Below are 19,765 nucleotides of genomic sequence, written 5' to 3'. Positions count from 1 at the left end.
AAAAAATGAGTTGTGAGGTTAAATGCCCTCATATACACACTTCCAGTGGAGTGAAACCTTAACACCATGATGTGTTTGAGTTTCAGGGACAGAGCTGGGTGTTCCTCCCCAGCTCCGCACCCCTGGCTCCTGCTTGGGAATCCCCCAGGCCTGCCACTGTGCAGCATGGCCAGTCCTGTTCAGAGTCTATAATGATACTTTCACTTAAAAATACAGTAAATAAAGGCTGCTCAAATAAATATTTTAAGCAAGTTAATGTAGTTTAGAGCAGGATTCCTGAAGTAGCTTTTTTATTCTTGTGTATTCAGAGGTAGGAAGCACTTCCAGCTTGGGCTGTGTTTCAGTGCAGGTACACAAGCACATACAATCCCATTGAGAAGGCAACGTTTCACTGATGCTTTTAGATATCTGCCACTTGTTTAATCGTGCTCTTTTTTGAATATTTGGAGGTTTCAAATTAACATGCTTCTGGACCCCAGGACTGAGACAGGCTGCATTGGAGAAGGTAACATGTTCGAGTGCTATAAGCATATTGTATGAAGGGAATTACTGTCGCTCTCCGAGATAGGTTTTATCAGCAGAACTTTACTGCTTGGTTAAGCAAAATCCTTCATCATCTAACCCAGGCTGAGACAGATGGGGCAGGTCTAATACCGTCTCAAGGAACTTCAAATGAAAAGCACATCAGCTCTTGGGTTTACTGTCAGAAAAGCAAGAATTAGTTTTGCTCGCTTTTCCCTCTCCATGCATCACAAAACACCTTCACAAACCTATTGCTGATCCCGAGACCTCAAATGACTACCTATCACTAACAAAACACAAACAGAAAAACCCACTGCTCATCAGAGAACAATTTCAGAAATGGAAGAATAAAGCCCCACCTGCTGGCTGGCCAGATCTGTATCTTGGGCATTGGAGTCTCAACACTCTCCGGGCAAATGCCTTCAACTCTGTCTGACACTTAGAGGTTAGCAGAAGCAATAATTTGTTCACTGTGATACCAGACCTGGTGAAACAAAGTTGTGTTATGTGATGACATTATACTGTCTCCTCCTAAAAAAAAAAAAGAGATCTCTGCTCGGAACAAGACGAAAGCACTACCTCACTTCCACACTCCTGCGTCCTGAAAGCCCTGCAATACCAGCATGACATTTGAAAGGGTTCTGCTCTGCCCTCATCTTCTTTCCTCCCAGTAAACAATACCTTGCAAATTAAAAAGGGGCCATAATGATACCTGTGCTAACGATTTCGCATCTAAATTTCCGCGGGTCTCTATTACAATTCAGTCATTCTTCTCTGTATTCCTAAGGAGTGCAAGAAAAGCACCACTTTAAAAATTATGAGCTTTAAAAATTATGACAATAGCACACAATATAGAATAAAAAACAGTGCCTTCACTTCCAGCTCTCGTGGCTTAACAAGGTCAAAAGGGAACACGAACATCATTCATGACCGGAATGTTTTCTTTGCAACTGCACAACAAAATAAAAAAAAAAAAAATCTCAAATATTTATCTTACAAATATCAATACAGAGAGCAAAGGATGATCAACTTGTACGCTTGGCTTTCATGTGTTTCCTTGAAAAGCCTCAAGTGCACTGAAGAGCAGCATGCACGAGGGACGTCTGCTCTTCTAATTTCCAATGCCCAAGACTAAGCTCTTGGGACCGAACAGACATTGCCTGCACAAGAGGAGGCGACCAAGTGTCGCTGCTGTGGGCCCCAGAGACCTGTATGCATACATCCACACTTGTGGCAGGGGAACATCAGGGCTCTGGACTTGCACAGCAGGGAACCAGAACAGGGTGCAACAGGACAGATAGAGCATAAGCAGCTCCAGGTAAGGCTTATGCTGGGACAAGTCACAGTCTGGGGTCAGCAGCCCTTTGCTGTGGAGCTGCCTCTAGACCTGGACTGAGCCCTCAGCAATGGCCAGGAGAAGCCTGTCCATGGGTGCAGGCAGCCAGGTCAGGACAGGCTGAAACACACTGACCCAGAGCTGCTCAGTCACAGCAGAGTCTCCTCTGGTCAAATGTTGCTGTACAGTGCTCCCCGATGCACCCCTCAACACCTGTGCCATCCAGATGTTCTCTCATCTGGAGCACCCAGGTCCCCTTTGTTGTTGAGAAAGCACACTGCATGGATCTCCCTACCCACCTCCCCTTCCCCAAAGGCAATGCTCACACATGCCCAAGAAAGCTTCACAACTGGCAGGGGCTACACTGCATTTTGTGGTGAGAGGGAGCAAACCCAGACCCCACCTTGCGGACACCATGCACAAGCAGGATAACACTTCTCCATCCCTGACCCTTATCTCAACCCAAGTGACATTGTGTTCTCCGTGCAGTGAGCTATAAATAGGGCAGCTTATTGGAAACTCAACAAAAAGTAAATGCTAGCTACCAGCGGTTGACCCGGGGCACTAGAATGAATTTCGGATGGCACCAGCTGCGTTTAGTTACGATTAATCAGTCATGAGATGCAAAGCATTAGCCTCTTACCAAGTTGCCAAAATAAGGTATGAGCACAGTATTTTTCTCAGGTCTCCCAAGGGCCTCCACATGAACAGCCACAAGGTTACGGCTGTTTCAATTAAGCATAGTGACTATCAGGAGAAGTCTGGCCAAAATGTTCCAAGTTCAAAGAAAGTACAAGAACAATGAATTCAGGCAGCCTGTATTAAAAGGAAAAAAAACCGCAACAAAACAACACACTGAAACACAGGAAACTGCTGCCACTTCTCCTTCACCTCCACCATTTCAACTTTTCCCCATTTAAATCTCTCATGGTGCTGATTTTGCATTGAGGATATTCTACACATCATCCAAATGCCGTTGTAGCTTTCATCTCCATGTAAGTTTGTTGGTTTTTTTTGGTTTTTTTTCCCCAGTTCTTGTCATTCTCCCGCTTTCTGGTATTTCCAACATTTCAGAAAGCAGATTATTTCCTGTAAATTCTTTTTTCCTCCACCGAACTCATTTACTCTCACAATTAATTATTTGCTTAATAGGAACACTGCATAGGTGCATATAAATACAAGCATGCAAGGGATTAGTCAATATAAGTTTACCAGAATCTGTATTATGTTAAAGCAAAAGCCTGCAAAAAAGCAAGGGAAATGCCCTTATATTTACTACATTGAAACCCTGATTCTACTATGAGACGTAATAAGGAATAACTTATTTTCTCAGACAACCAACAATTTAAGCTTCACGCTTCCAATCAGGATATTGAGTTTTCATGGACAGAAAGCACAGACATCTGCTAACACCTCCTCTATGTTGGGGTCATCAAGGGATCAGGCTATCACCTGGACATGACTAGAACCTGATTTTTAACAAACTCATTTCAATTTCCTACTATCTGCTGCAGGTGCTATGCAGGTGACCACTACAACACACATGATTTTAGTGGCAGACAGGGAAGAAAAGCCAACTGGTTTACCAAAAGTCAGAGAGTAAGTTGGCAGCAGACACAGAGCATTCATTCCAGAGCAATGAGCTGCTGGGATGAATCACAGGTATCTTCTAAGTCAGGTGAGGAACCGTCATGTTCCTTCAGAAAAAGACCTGAATGCCTTTTCCAACGCACATGCCACAAAGCGCCATTCAAACAAGCCTAGTTGTGATGTGGAGATTATGGGCCACACCTCAAAGCTGCTGTTATGCAAGGGAACCTCACAAAGCCCACCCGTTTCCAAAGCCCGGTTTGCAAGGGTTCGGCTTGCATTTGCAATCACCTGTGTATTTATATTTCCTGTGGATAGGATGTGCTTGTTTGCAATTCTGAATTGACCTTTTATTACTAAGCAGTACAAAAGCCTAGATGACTGCAGAGAACCCTTCCACGTTGCAGCTTATGGGGCTACATCTCCAAATTCATCTTTACTAGTGAAAACCATACCATCCTACCTCCTAAAATCTGTGCCTCAGCTGGAAACCCCTCTCCATCCCTGTGACCACTGGCATGTCTGAAGACCAGGCCTGGTCTCTAGCCTGATGTGCAAGGAAAGACTCCTGTATGCCATTTGCCCACTCCCAGATAAGAAGCTTGTGTCAGACACAGATCATCCAGTTTCTCTCAACAACATTCATTTACCTTCATGACCAAATACTTGCACCATCATTAGCTCCCTGCCCTACTCAGTTGACTCCTCCCACAGCTACCATCTCAGGATCCTGGTGAAACACTTGCTGTAAAGCCATAACCTGGCTCCAAGAGTCACCTGAAAGCAAGATTGCTGAAGGTGTTTGTCTAGTTACCCTAATAGAGTCAAAAAAGCCATTTTAAATTAATCCTCCAATATAAGATTTCAATGAAAGCTTTTGGCAACATTGCGGACTCATCAAAAGAGCTTTAAACTACATTTGAAGGGGGAAAGGAATAAAGCCAGGCTCGCTAGAGGGGGGGTTTTTTGCTGCCTGGGGGCCGCATGCCATCACTGAGGGACAGTGTGCTAGCAAGGTCCTTCCATCTGCCATCTCAGTGGAGGTACAGGATGGAGATCTATGCAGCAGCAAAGACGCAAGGGGTATGGATGTGTTAGAAACCACTGAAGTACCTGATAATGGTCACGCAGGCATTAGGGCTTCTCCTCCGATGACAGGATCGATAACCCAACTGAAGTGCACCTACACCAATGCAGCATGGGCAACAAACAGGAGAAGTTGAAAGCCATTGTGCAACAAGAAAACTGTGACATGAAAACATGGTGGGACAACTCACACAACTGGAGCGCTACAATGGATGACTATAAACTCTTCAGAAGGGACAGGCAAGGAAGGAGAGGTGGTGGGGTAGCCCTGTACGCTAGGGAATGTTTTGATTGTCTAGAACTTAATGATGGTAACAATAAGGTCAAATGCTTATGGGTAAGAGTCAGGAGAAAGGCCAACAAGGCATGTATCATGGTGGGAGTCTGTTATAGACCACGAACCAGGATGAAGAGGCAGAAATATTCTGTTTCTGGGAGAAGCCTCAAAATCACTAGCCCTTGTTCTCATAAGGGACTTCAACTTCCCAGACTGTCTTCCAGAAATACAATACAGTGGAAACAGTCTAGGAGGTTCCTGGAGTGTGTGGAGGATGACCTCCTGACACAGCTGGTGAGTAAGCCAACTAGGGAGGACCCTCAGCTGGACCCGTTGTTCGTGAACAGAGGACTGGTGGGTGATGTGATGGCTGGAGGCTGTCTTGGACACAGTAATCATGAAATGATGAAGTTTTTGATTCTTGGAAAGGTAAGGAAGGGGGTAGCAGAAGTGCTACCTTGGACTTGCAGAGGGAAGACTTTGGCCTGTTTAGGAGCCTAGTTGACAGAGTCCCTTGGGAGGCATCCTGAAGGACAAAGGAGTCCAGGAAGGCTGGACATTCTTCAAGTAGGAAATCTTAAAGGCACAGGAGCAGGCCATCCTCATGTGCCAAAAGATGAGCCAGCAGGGAAGAACACAGGCCTGGCTGAACAGAGAGCTTTGGCTGGAACACAGGAGAAAAAGGAGAGTTTATGATGTTTGGAAGAAGGGGCAGGCAACTCAGGAGGACTACAAGGATGTTGGGAGGTTATGCAGGCAGAAAATTAGAAGGTCCAAAGCCCAACTAGAACTTAAATTGGCCAATTCTGTGGAAGGTAGTAAAAAAATGTCTCTGTAAATATATTAGCGAGAAAAGGAGGGCTAAGGAGAATCTCCATCATTTACTGGATGCAGAGGGAACCATAGTGACAAAGGCCGAGGACAAGGCTGAGGTACTTAATGCCTTCTTTGCCTCAGACTTTATTAGTAAGGTCAACTGTTCTTCAGGTACCCAGCCCCCTGAGCCAGAAGACAGGGACGGGGAGCAGAACAAAGCCCACATATTCCAAGAGGAAATGGTTAGTGACCTGCTACACCACTGAGACACACACAATACCATGGGGCCGGATGGGATCCACCCAAGAGTACTGAAGGAGCTGGCAGAAGTGTTCACCAAGCCACTTTCCATCATTTATCAGCAGTCCTGGCTAACAGGGGAGGTCCCAGATGACTGCAGGTTGGCAAATGTGACACCCATTTACAAGAAGGGCCAGAAGGAGGATCTGGGGAACTACAGGCCTGTCAGTCTGACCTCAGGGCCAGGGAAGGTCATGGATCTGATCATCTTGAGTGCCACCATGCAGCACATCCAGGATAACCAGAAGATCAGGCCCAGTCAACATGGGTTTGTGAAAGGCAGGTCCTGCTTGATTAACCTGATCTCCTTCTACGACCCACTTAATGGACAAGGGAAAGGCTGTGGATGTTGTCTACCTAGACTTCAGTAAAGCCTTTGACACCATTTTCCATAGCATTCTTCTGCAGAAACTGTCTCTGCTCATGGCTTAGACAGGCATACAGTTTGCTGGGTGGCCAGGCCCAAAGAGTTGTGGTGAATGGAGTTAAATCCTCTTGGAGGCCGGTCACAAGTGGTGTTCCCCAGGGCTCAGTGTTGGGGCCAGTTCTGTTTAATAGCTTTATCAATGATCTGGACAAGGAGATCAACCACGCCCTTGTCAAGTTTGCAGACAGCACCAAGTTGGGTGGGAGTGTTGATCTGCTTGAGGGTAGAAAGGCTGTACAGAGGGGTCTGGACAGGCTGGGTCAATGGGCTGCAGCCAGTTGTATGAGATTCAACAAGGCCAAGTGCTGGGTCCTGCACTTGGGTCACAACAACCCCGTGCAACGCTACAGGCTTGGGGGTGAGTGGCTGGAAAGCTGCCTGGCAGAAAAGGACCTGGGGGTGGTGGTTGACAGCTGGCTGAATATTAGCCAGCAGCATGCCCAGGTGGCCAAGAAGGATGATAGCATCCTGGCCTGTATCAGAAATAGTGTGGCCAGCAGGACTAGGGAAGCGATTGTCCCACTCAGAACAAGTGAGGCTGCACCTGTGTTCATACTGTGTTCACTCACCTTCAAAATTTTTTGAGTCTGTCCGTCCCTGCCGCCACCATCGTCGTCCCCCCCAAACATATGAACAAACCAAAACTGCTAATTTCATTCATGACAGATTTTTCTTTCCCCAACTGGAGGAATTCAGTCTACCCAGCAAAATTTAATGGAAATCGTTCAGTCAGAACGTGGATATGCTTCTTCACAGGCACATTATCAAGTAGATAGGCTTGCTTTGACTAGTTTTGCATTATATATCCTTTTCCAATACATTATACAGGCATCAAACGTTAAGAAAAGTATAGCAGATAACAACTTGGGTCTGATATTTTTCTAATAAAACAATTTCCCAAAATAATTAAAGCACAAAAATAAGCTCTTATTACATACAACTGAAAAAATATTTAAGCACTTAAGACAGTTTTGGAATAGCAAAAACTAAAGCATAAAGTAAGTCCCCCAATACTTTTTTTTAAATACCCTATTGTAACAGCTTAATCAATTTTTAGAAGAAATTGGAAAAAGATTGTATTCATTTATTTGATCTAGAAACAAGATGCATACAGGTGGCAGATCACTCTCCTTAGTGAAAATAAAAGCCTTCCATACGTCACTTAACCAATGCACATGATACCCTGACAACTCAGGATCTTCAAGACCTTCATTAATATCATTACGGCATGACTGTCTACACGCAGGACTACAAACAGGTTAAGGAAAGCAAGTTTTGATCTAAATTTCACCCATGGTTTGGTCTTCAGTTCAACCTGGAGAACTACTACAATAGCTTGTGAAGAGTTCCTCCCTCCAATGGAAAAGGTCAGTTGTTGAATTTTGTTAGAAACTTTTAAACAAATTCACCTTACACAATTCACTAGCAAGAACTCTAACAGCTTAAAAAACACCTAGCAAAGTATCATTAAAATGTGCAGCACATTTATTCTGTATATTACAATTACAGTCAATGATTCCAAAGCCTTTTATTAGATCGTAAAAACTTAAGACTAGCTTATAATGAAATCTCTAATCAAATATGAATGAATCATCCAATATGACACAATTTCTTGAATGAAAAACAGATGGAAAAGTAGTAACAATTGAGTGGTTTAAATCACAAGACATTAGTTAAGCCAAAGGAGCAGATATTTAATCATAAGCACTTGTTTCAAGTTAAAGGAGACACCAGCTTAAGGTAGACCTCAAATCAAACCATTCAAGGGTCAAATACCAAGGCAGCACCAACCTAAAACATAAACAAGATGGCTTTAGTGTGAATGAGCTTACTACTGCATCCAAGGCACAGAAAATGCTGATTTCACATTTGCTTGGTGGTGAGAAGAATTAGGTGAGGGTGGAAGAGGATATCCCTGCATGGTCCTCTTCGAGAGGTCTGGAGAGCCTGTGACTAAGGCAAGCACGGGCACTCACAAGGAAACCACGTCAGTAAAGCTGAAGTGCTCACGTGCAATCCAGCTCTCAAAAGACCCTATTTGTTGAAGGCAACATCCCATCTTTCAAGGCCTACACACTTAGGAAGTCAAAACAAAGTTAAACCATTACACATTGGCAGCACTCTTGCACTAACTTGGCGCATCAGCATTACTAGGGCTTTTTGGCTTGAAGTAGCTTGGTTACAATTTTTATTTATATACTTGGTGAATGCTGACTCAGCCCAAAATAATTTTGGGGGTTGGAGCTGGTTTTTGGGGGGAAGGGGGTGGAGAACAATGAAAAGGGAGAGGAAAGGTCTATTTAATCAGCCAACAGCAATTTTCCAGGTCAGCTTCTGGAGACTGCTACAATATTTTAGGCATCATTGCACAAGCCATTCACCTGATATTCCCTCCACTGCCCAAAGACAAAGCAGAGCCAAATATAGCCCTGAAAATCAATATACACTGGGGAAGAGCCTCTAGGATCTTGATAAATACATCTCATGCCAGAAGAGGAATTCCTAAAACCCTGGGAACGCAGGTGGCTGCTAAGCACAGACCTATGGCATCTATTTCCCCTCTAGCAATAAACTACCCCAAGTTAATTTTGGCATAAAGCACTCTGGGGACCTCCGCAGTACAGAGCACACCAATAAAGAGGGAATACAGACCAAAGCAAACATGCTGCTAAAACAGTCCTCAGCAACTCCTCCACCCTTGTACTCCAGCTCACACACACATCCACCTAGCAGGCATCAGGAGAAGCTGATGGAAAAGAGGAGTTGAGTACAGGATGTGTCAGACCACTCCAGCCACTGGACAAGTGTTACCTTGAAAAAGCAAGGGAATTAAAAATAAAACAAAATTAAAAAAAAAAACCAACCAAGACTTAATCTTGATTACCTCTTCAGGGTTGCAAATCCAGCCAAAACACCCAGAGTGGAAACACACATGGCGAACAGGACACGGCACTGTCACCGAAAGATCGCATCTGAGACATGCAGAATTTTCTTACCAAGAAATACCTCAATCCATGATCAAATTTCCACGAAATATTTACCACTTTTTATTCATCACATGCTACTGTTATTTTTAGAAGAGCCAGAGGCAATGGGAACAGATTACTGATTAACAATTCGAGGGAGCCTTTAAGTGTCTGCTCGTATCATGCCATCTCCTCCTTCCCTAAGAAGTCAGAAAGTTTAGTGTAAATACCATCATGCTCTTCCCTCCATCACCTGCTTTTATATAAAAGCAAAAGCACGAAACAACCTTTCTTTTGGTAGGGAACTAGGGAGAAGAATTATTTTGAAAATAACACTCTGTGAACAGTCAGGACTAAACAAATCCAATGAAATCTATAGTTGATCAGTGTGAAGGAACTAAACAAGGTGAGGGAAGAATAAAGGAAAAATAGCAAGTTGGTTCTTGCAGTAAAGCAAACTTTCCTGCCAGTTACCTTTCATCTAAGAAAACAGCTTTGTATTCAAGTGCTTAAGAATTTAAGTGCTGTTTTCAGTGTTTAAAAGAGGAACAAGTCATTAATAATTCATCCCACCTCCTCCATTTATTAACCGTGTCCTTATGGGTAAGAAAGGAGGTGACAGCTAAATATTTTTTCTGAGACAAAACACAACAAAAAGTTTAGGAGCTGCAGGCTCCTGCCCTTCCCAGCCCACAGGATCATGATATCCACAGACCATGTTCTGGGCAGGTGTCAAGGTGGTCCCTGCTCCAGCAAACCCAACTTGGCAAGAGAAGTGGTTTAATTCCTTGCAGCACACTGATGCTGAAGTTCAGGCAAGGGATGGTGCCTCACCAGGCTGGCCAAAAAGCTCATCCCTCTTGCATACATCCCTACACATGCACGCAACCCTGCAACGGGCATGTGCTGATGGAGAGTTAGAGAGTCACTAAATTATGTGATGACTGTGACTGAAAAAGCATGAGTTTGGGTCCGGCAAAGAGGTCCTGAAGCTTGAACTTCCCTGCTACTCTGCAGGTAGCTGCCTAGAGTCTCTAGGTGTGGCAATTCCCTCCCCTGTCCTGCATAAATAATCCCAAATTTGCTGACCACATTCTGGGTGTGCTGCAAAGGGCTTTTTATAAGAGCACAACAATATAGCAAATCATCTGCGGAAATCTGGGAGCTGGCTGAAGTGTTACGCAAGGCTCTCCTTGCTGAGCAACGGGTTATGAAGGTGAGCTTTAGTAGTACCTCTAGCTGGTAAAACACTTCTGTCATTGTCATTGCATGAGCTACATTTTGTACATCTAGCTTCGAGTTGGAAATAATACCTGTTGCAGTAAATAATAGATTAACTTGATTTAACTATCAAGGCTCTAAGCTACACTAACCTGCAGTTTCTCCACTATTTTATGCCAGAGCATCTAAATGGTCGCTAAATGAATACACTAAGCCTGACAAAAATAGCTGCAGCTTTTAAATAAGCTACCAATAGGACAATGAGCAAACAACGATCTAATCTGCTTAGTGTATGGTTGTGACATTGAAATGGTTTCTCAAGAACTCACTTTTAATGATAATTTGGTTTTATGCGTGGGTTTCCCCTCTGTCTCTCCCCTCACACCCTCCCCCCCCAGACTCCACGGAGGATAGATCAGGGTATTTTTAACATTAAAGGACTAGCCTTTCTGCGTGTGAGCTACACTTCTGGGGCACAATAAAACCATACACCGTTCCCGTACTAACACATCCCAGTGTGAACAAGGATGAACAGGCTCCTGTCTGTGGAGGCGTGAGCCTGTCGGGAGCCCCAAATCCTAGCTGACCGGCCAGCAATCTGAACCTGCTTCAAAGCCCCACTGCGCCACGCTGATTTGGTACCTTTCTGAAGGACCTTTTGAAGTAGACAGACTATAGAAAGCAGGCAAGTATCCGAAAACACGGTGCAGTGAGAGGGCATCCCCTTCCTTTGAAGGGATAAATTAACAAAGGCATGGCATTCAGCTCTGTTAGACCAACTGGACTACCACTCCTTCCTCTTAGAGACGGGGATTAATCTCTGATTTCAAAAGCCTGTAAAATCATGTAACAATATTAGTCTAGAGGCTCTTGCAATCCATTTATTCATACATACATCAGCATTTTTTTTTTTCAGATGAATGTGGAAGTGAGACCAGATAATTAGATCCTAGAAGAAGAAAAATCAGGGAGCTGAAATCTCATATATAATCCTGTGGCTGCCCCTGCTGTGCTGTCCTTGCTCTTGCCAGTGTCAGATCCAGAAGAGCCCCAGTACCATGCTGGAAGAGCCACCCTGACGGCTGAGCCACAGCATCGCAGTACATGCAGCTGCAGAAGGTCAGTGTAGCCAGCGGCAGTAGCCTGGATGGAGAGCAGGAGGGCAGCCACGTGTGAAAGAGCCATTTCAGGCAGCCTAATGCAAAGATACGGTCTGCTCATTGCCACCACTAGGACACCCCCAGTCAAACCCCTGTTGCTCTTACAGAAAATGCTCAGCAGCAGCCACCCTCCATGCTTTGTTTCACCCACTAATTCCTAATGTTTCACAGAAGACTACTATGAACCCTCAAAAACTCATCAGAAAACGACCACTGATCACTTCTCTAACGTGCACGATGGCCTCACAGACCACCAGTGGTTTGCAGATGACAGATGGAGAGCAACCTCAGGAAGGCATGCAGCAGCTTTCCAGCTGATCCACAACAGCAGTCAGAGAGAGGTCTTCACCTTAGGGGCAAGAAGCCCAGCATCTATTCCTCAACCTCTCCATACATCTGTATTCTGCAATGGATATGTCCCAATTCAAACTATTTGTCAGCTGCACTCAACCACAGCAATAAGTTATATGATTTCACTATTATTTTTATCACAACTTGGGAACACATCCCTGAAAAGCCAACGGAAATCCTACGGGAAGGGGAATTTCTTTCCTAATTCAGTAATTGTACTGTACACAGATATGCCCAGAACTTCACATTAGGCCATGACCAGCATATTGGGGAAACATGGGCTGAGACAGCTCATCCCAGTTTGCAGTTGTATTACTTAAAGCTTTTAAGTTTAAAAAGGACTAGTTTCCACCTGCTTTAATTCTAGCATTTTACTTCTATATCACAGATATCAAGCTGTTTTCACATTTCTAATACTAAATAAATTGCCTAAGATTGTACTGTAAGAAAATTAGCAACTACAAAGTTTATACTAACACAAAAAACTGAAGACTTACAGGAGGTAGTTATCTGAAGTACTGTAAACACAGTACTACTTATGCACTTTTTATAAAGAAAGAAAATTCATCCTACAAAGTATGCTTAATGAAGATCAATTTGACAAACCTCAAGGATGGTACCAACAGTACAGAAGTTATGTTTTTTAAGAGAATTATCTACAACATATATCTAAGTACGTACACAATTGAGGTCTTTAAGACTGGCCCCCCAGCTTCACACTACGGAAAAGGCATGGCATTGCTTAATTTAAAAGCATAGGAAGAAAAAGTAAAGGACAAGAGAGTTCTGTCCCTCCCTCCTTATATATGAATCAGTCCCCTTAGGCAGACTGCAGCTAAGTGGACTGCTGAAAAGGAGAAGGATACTGTAAAACACGAAAAACACAAAAAATACTTAAAACCAGTATGTTAACTTGCAGGACAATTCCTTCACCTTCCTGCAAGCAATCTGCTACCACCCATCAAAACCAGGCAGTGGCTACCTTTGTGTCCACATATCTGAGAAGCTTTCTCTCCTGCTAAACTTGGCTCCTTAATCATCATGAGATTTTCCATGTAACATTAACTAAAAATAATTAGTGTAGTCCTTGCTCTTAAGTTCTCTGGATTCAGCAAGTAAAAATTAATGAAAAGCAACTTGCCCCTTCCTCCCCCAGGCCAAAGATGCAGTAATATTCTGAAGCCAGAAAAAGAGAAAGCAGCATTATCGTACAGATTATTATATTCTTGTGCAAGATGTGAGTTGTGGGGGTTTTGTCTTGTTTTACTTTTACAAGCAACTAAAATTCAGAAGCACCAATTATACGTGATACATTTTTGAAAAGAGAAAATGTTTCCTTTCCTCAAATTAATCCTTGATTTATGCAAAAAGCAGAGAGAGAAGTCATTTTCCTAAAAAACACACCTTGCCGATGACTGAACTTCATTCTACTCAACCCAATTCATTCCTAGAACAGTTTCATAAAAATGCTTTAAGCATTTTGATTTTGTACTTGAGGTGCTTCCACAGAACAGAGCATGTTTAGGACCTGGGTATTGCACATCCCTTTCTCACCCCTTTATATCAGAGAACTAATAAGGATCACACTTCTTTACTTGGTTCGTGGCAAAGAGAAAACATTTTGGTTTCCTACAAGTATGCCGCAATGATTTTATCTTAAACAGAAATGTAGTTCTGGGGATAAAGGCTCATCATCCGCTCAAGTTTGTTCATCACGAGGGCTAGAAATCAGTCATTTTACCATAACCAGAATGGCACAAGGTTTTCAGTGGAATATTCCAGGACACAATTAAGCAATTTTTTTCCTTAAGCTGTTTTTCAACACCATTATTTCAGCCATACCTGAGACTTGGAACAACACCCCACAAACCCACAGATAACTTGTTTTTCCAGAGCAATACTTGGTATTACTTCTCCTTTCTTGTCTCAGAAGGATCTGCAACAAACTCCTAAAGATAATAATGATAATAACCAGACACAACAACGGTTTGCTCAAGTGGGTAACTCCCTCAAACTGACTGCAACTTTTAACAGCAATTTTAAAAACCCATCAGGATACATAGGTATAGGCAGGCACCACATTTGAAAGCCAGCTGATGAGCCACTTCCAAAATCAATGATATTTCCTTGCATTTACAAACATGCCATAACACCTTTTTGCTTTTTGCCAAACACTGTGCTTCCAATTTTAATTACCATTCTGCAAATCAAAATGCAAGATAGACATTTCCAGCCTGTGTACACACTGCAGGGCTGAAAAGATTTCTCCAACATTTAGCAGAAACTGAACAAGCATTAGGGTCTCGAGTGAAAAGTACCTGGGTGACCACTGTCCAGAGCCAATGCTGCTTCTTGCATAAGGTCACATTTTCATTCCCAGTCAGTTCTACCCTTTGCCCATTACACGCACAACCAGCCCGAGTTTTCCAGCACAAGACAGGAATTCCCATGGCTCAAATGCTGGCAGAAGTCATTCAACAAAGAGACATCGCTGCCTATCTCACATACCGTCTGCTTAGCATGAGCACAGCTGCCCAGTGACAGCTAGCTGTTTATTTTTTCAGTAGGCAAACAGGCGAGCTATTAAAAATACTCAAAATGGAGTCCAAACAGTAAGAATTCCATAAATCCTGTATGAGTCCATAACACCTTAAAAAAGCCTCCTTTCATCTGTGGAAAAATAGTCAGAGCACACTGGACTCTACCATCAGGTTACCCAAGTTGTTAACCAGCATCACCCTTTGTCCTGAAATATCTCAAAAGGAACATTTGACCTAACAAACAACAATCAATTCAAAAAAGAGAGTAAAAGACTAAAACCCACAATGTTCACAATACTGGCCATTGATCTACCAACATAAGAGAGGACTGAGACTCCTCTTGTGCAGAGCCACAAAATTCAATCTAGCACATGGATATGAAACGGCAAGTAAAACCTCTAAGTTGGCCTGCGTTACCACGGTAGTCTTAAAATAAGAATTTCTCTCAGGGTTAGGAAAATACAACCTCCCTTACCTGATGGACAAGTTTTGGAGCACATGGAGGGAAGACAGATTTCTCAGAATCTGAAGCCAAACACTCATACCTGGTAAATGAGGATCTCTTCCTTTTTTTCCAACACAATAGCTCTACCTCCTTAAAAGTTTCCTTCCCCACATATGCATTTAAGTCCACAAAAATCTAGGTTAGGTCACAGCCCTTCCCCCCCCAATCTATTGAAGTTGTTTTGAATAAGCTTAGTTTACATTTTTCCAACTTGCATTACCAGGAGCGATTAGATCTTCTGCGAGATCTCCTCCTTAATACAAAAAAGACCTAAAGGCATTTTTGGAAGGCAGCAGAGAAGGGAAAGTCGGGGTTTTGGAAAACTCAAGCTCCTACCTAGAAAGTAGGTAACACTTCATATATTCTATCATCCCTAGTATAAATATCTCTCTCTGTTTGCACCTGGAAACAAAACACTTTTGGAAGAGAAAAGGGGGAAAACGCAAAAGACAGCCACAGATTGCTTTCCATAGCATTTCATGTATTGTGACCAAAACTTTGGTTTCCATCACTTGAAGTGCTGCAGTTGTGAGTCAGAAGATCTCTCTCAGCTCCGCAAGGAACAGACAGTCTCCAGGATGAACACTGTGCCTGCTGTACTTGCTTCATACCAGAAGGACAAGACCCAAGAGATACCGTAATGATCCTGAGATCATTAGAAGAGGGAAGAAAAGAAAATAGCCCAGCGTGATACGCTTTGATCATCCTGTGTTTGGCTCCTCATTTCAACACAAAGGGGAGTTCTCCTTAATAGGAGCAGCAACTCAAAAGCCTACTTTGCAGTGCTCCTTTTAAGCTGTGAAAAGACTCTAAGGTGCTGCTTTTGTTCTGCTGTCCTCTCCTTTCTAAGGAAAAACAAGCAGCCCCAAGCAGGTTAGGCTCTCCTTAGCCCCCTGCCAAGGGTGAGCACTGAGCTATTTAAGACTCCCAAGGCTGCTGTGCTCTGTCCTCCCTCCACTCCCAAATCCCACTAGCCCAGCCTGGGAAAGTGTGTGTGTGTGCAAGTTCTAACAGACTTTGTTCCAGCATTTTACATTTGCATTCTGCTCTCCCACTTGCAAGATAGAGCTGCAGAACATTTTACTTCATTCCCAGAATAGGAACAACATTTAATAAAAGTTTCTTCTTACCAGAGCTAGGCATGTGGTTCACTCTAGGTGGATTCAACAGCTCTACTGGCTGGTCTCTGCCAGAAAGCCCATCTGGAAAGAGAAAAGGAAAAAAAAAAAAAAAAAAAAAGAAAAAAAAATCACATCAACTCTTTGGTTAGCTGAGCTATTTTAGACATTCGAAGCAGGAGAAAAAAAAAATCACTAACCAATTATCAATGTAAAACAGAAACACACAAGTAGCACAAATCAATAGAAACAAGAACAGTAACAGGACAGCTGCGTAACAACGGCTTACACTAAAGCATAAATAAAAGATACTGTAGCCTGAATTGCACTCAGGTTTTCCCAGTCTGTAAATCCACAACTGGTACTGATCCCAGTCCAAGAAAATAGGCACATTAGCTTATAAGCCTTACCATACAACAACTAGATTGCAATTCATTCCTTGCTTGGAGAACTGAGTGAGTTAAGACACAAACGCAGCCCTGTGAAGCGAAGTTGAAGAATGGCTGTAATATGCCAGGGAGATGTTAAGGAAAACTGACAAATCACTGCAGGACATTAAAATGCATAGACATGCATAACAAGCCCCATTTTGCATAAGTTTGGATTTCAGAAAGGCATTAAAAACATACTTTGTAAATGATATGCACAAATCCATCTTGCTGAAGCAGTTCTCTATTTAAAATATCAAAGATTGTATCTTGCATTCAGGTAGAGTTAAAACAGAAGAACACAATACCTCCTGCTGTAGACTGCCAGACCAGATTTTCTAGTCACCCATTCCCCTCCCATCTGCCCCCCCAATAAAAGTTGCAGCAAAAAAAGTGAAATTACGTACTCAGTACTTAGATTATACTTAAATACAGAAAACTTATCTCAGACCCATTTATTTCACTGTCAATATCTCCACCTTTGCCAGTTCTGTCTCACTTGTTCTTCTCTAATGCCTTTCTGCACTCTGTGCTGTAGCACAGATATGATCAAGCCAAACCCTGTCTTGAAGACATCAAAGAAGCTACCCCATCTCTCTCAGTCAAAGCAAAGGACAGTATTATAAAAATGTTAAGATGGCAGTGGAATGCTAAAAAACATACAAAATTTAAAAAAAAAAAAGTCAACACACTTTTTTTTCTTCTCCCTATTATGTCCATTCCAGATTTCTGGAGAGAAAGCATAGTTGGGTCTCCTCCATCACTTGCATGGGTTTCCCTCCAGTGAGCACACACAAGGATCAGTGCAGCCTCAGGCAATATGTCAATAGATTGAACTATAACCATGCTGAGCTCTCCTTCTCAAACAAGTAATATAGATTATTCACATCATATTTTTTTTGGCTTTTGGTTTGTTACTTCTAGAGCCAAGAGAGTGGCTGGGCTTGCTGTACCAGAGTGGCCAACATACAGCATCAGTGGGATGGCACTTGGCCAGCTGAGCTTCACCTGCTCAAGCAGCAGCAAATGGCAATAAATGAGTAGGCAATGGGGTTGAAGGGGTAGAGCGGAACATCGCTATTTTAAATAATATTCAGCCATCAGTTTCTCCCTGTAAATGGATAGCAAAAAAATATGATCCTCCTGGTTATTAAAATGTCAGGTTTTACAGCCTTGTTTTTCCTGCAAGACAGGCACTTGTTATCTCAGCCCTCACTCTTACTTTTTAATTCATTGGTGAACTGCAACTATACTTGCTGCTGAAGCCTTTGCTGAACATGCCAGTGTTGCTCAGGGACCACGAGCAGTTCCCAAAACTCAATCTCTTCAGCTTGTGCAGCTTTAAAGCACTGGTTTCTTTTCCTTATTGTCCCATCTTCTATTCCTATTTTGTTTCTTCTGTGCCTGGAATCAAAAAAAAAAAAATATATATATATATATAAAACATGTGTATGTGTATATATATAACACTCTGCTGGGCTCTCCTAGCAACAAAGCAGCAGCCGCCTCAGTGGCCAGCCGGCACGGCTTGCCTACCCGCTCAGGCACACACTGCGGCTCAGCCAGAGACAGGATCCAGGAAAAGGGAGCACACAGCAGGGAGAGGAAAGAGCAGCCCCAGCAGCCCCTGCATTTTCCTGGGGAGCTGAGTAGTTTTGGCTTCTCCACTGAGCTATTTCAGATGAAGATGTACCTTCAGAGAAGGACCCATCTACAAAACAGAGCCCTGTACCAGCAGCCCAGGTGCTCTGAGAGACAAATCCGTCAACTTTGTCGAGAACACCCATTTGCAGTGAGGCTGTTGGAGCAAAAGTGCCCTTTCTCATGCTAAACCCAGCAGTTTTGAACAAGTGAAGTATTAAACCTGCACCTCCAGCAGTAGATACAAAGCTGCTGGCAGGGACCAACTGACAAGAGCCCACCTATTCCTAGTGTGAGTCCACAGCAACAGCAATTTCGGGAGGGTCACCTGGATAGCCACCACAGACGGGCACCTGCACGAAGCAGGCAACTCTCTTTGAAGCCAACCAAAGTGATACAGGCTTTTTATTTTGTTGTCCATGGACTCCCTCCCTCACTGTTGTGTATTTTCATTCTCACTGGTGCATCAGGGATCACTAACAAAAGTGTTGGTTAGCAGGAATTTTTAAGACTTTTTTTTTTTTTTTAAGTTCTTAGAAATAAAGTACTTATCTATTTCAACTAATCAAAAAAAAAAACACTCTTCAATCTTTGTTTCAAAATGAGTAATAGACTAGTCAAAGAAGAACATTTAAGAACATCTTTTAAAGCACTGATGCCTTAAACACTGGAAGTGAAACTGAACTATGTAAGACTGAGATTCTGTATTTGCTGTATTGAGTGGTTAAAAAAAAAATCTACTTGTTAAAAAAAAAGAAAAAAAGGTAGTTTATGGGGAGATATTTGTATAAGGCACCTCTCCTAAGCTGACCTAAAAAAAGGTTGAAATAAGATGTAAACATGCAAGCTGGCACATTGCTTGCCTCCTCCTGAGGGCTAAGCTCTCTCAGACCCCAGGCACACTAAATGCACACACCCAGCCATCACAACACAGCAAATATGGTATCTGCACAAGTTGATTACCGTATTTTTTTGTGTTAAACCCTTTGGGTTGGTATGTCCAGACCATAATCACTTCACCCTATGTGCTCCTGGTAACTTACCAACTTCTTTCCCAGCCCTCTGTATCCTCTCTTGTGCAACTTGCAGACAGGTACCACAAGGTACATCATATCTGGCTGCGGGAGAGGAGCCTGCACATCCAGGCAGGCCCATTCAGCCCCATGGGGTGACCTGGGACACACCTTGGGCACCTGCATTCGCTCCCTCCACAAATGCACATCCGCCTCTTGATGGGAAGGGGTGAAAGCACAAGCCTGCGGGGTGCCGTGCAGAGGCTGCAGGGCTCATGCAGCACCAGCGCATACCCCTGCTGCGGTTGCAAGCAGTAGCCCCTCACTGGGAACAAGCATCCCTGGCACCTCCACAGTTAATAAAATGCTGAGAAGCAAAGCAATGTTGAAGACCTTTCCATTTACTAGCTTTCCAGAATCTAGAGGAGTTTGGGGGTTGTTTATTTTTAATTGAAGTAGCTGCAAACA

The 19,765-nt window shown here is 43.2% G+C and overlaps 1 protein-coding gene across 5 annotated transcripts in view; it reads right to left on the bottom strand.

The window, feature by feature from the left end:
• The window catches only part of HDAC4 (histone deacetylase 4), a 245,483-nt gene that overhangs the window by 155,509 nt on the left and 70,209 nt on the right, over window positions 1-19,765 (bottom strand). For all 5 annotated transcript variants that reach the window (XM_035890270.1, XM_035890273.1, XM_035890272.1 and 2 more), the window contains exon 2: window positions 16,228-16,299. In XM_035890270.1, coding sequence (XP_035746163.1) covers window positions 16,228-16,299 — 72 coding nt within the window. The remainder of the gene's footprint in view (window positions 1-16,227; window positions 16,300-19,765) is intronic.

Source organism: Egretta garzetta, unplaced genomic scaffold, assembly GCF_000687185.1.
Source record: "Egretta garzetta isolate BGI_Z169 unplaced genomic scaffold, ASM68718v1 scaffold732, whole genome shotgun sequence".
Classification (NCBI taxonomy): Eukaryota; Metazoa; Chordata; class Aves; order Pelecaniformes; family Ardeidae; genus Egretta; species Egretta garzetta.
Note: the sequence above shows the minus strand (reverse complement) of the source record. Positions and strands in the feature narration are given on the sequence as shown.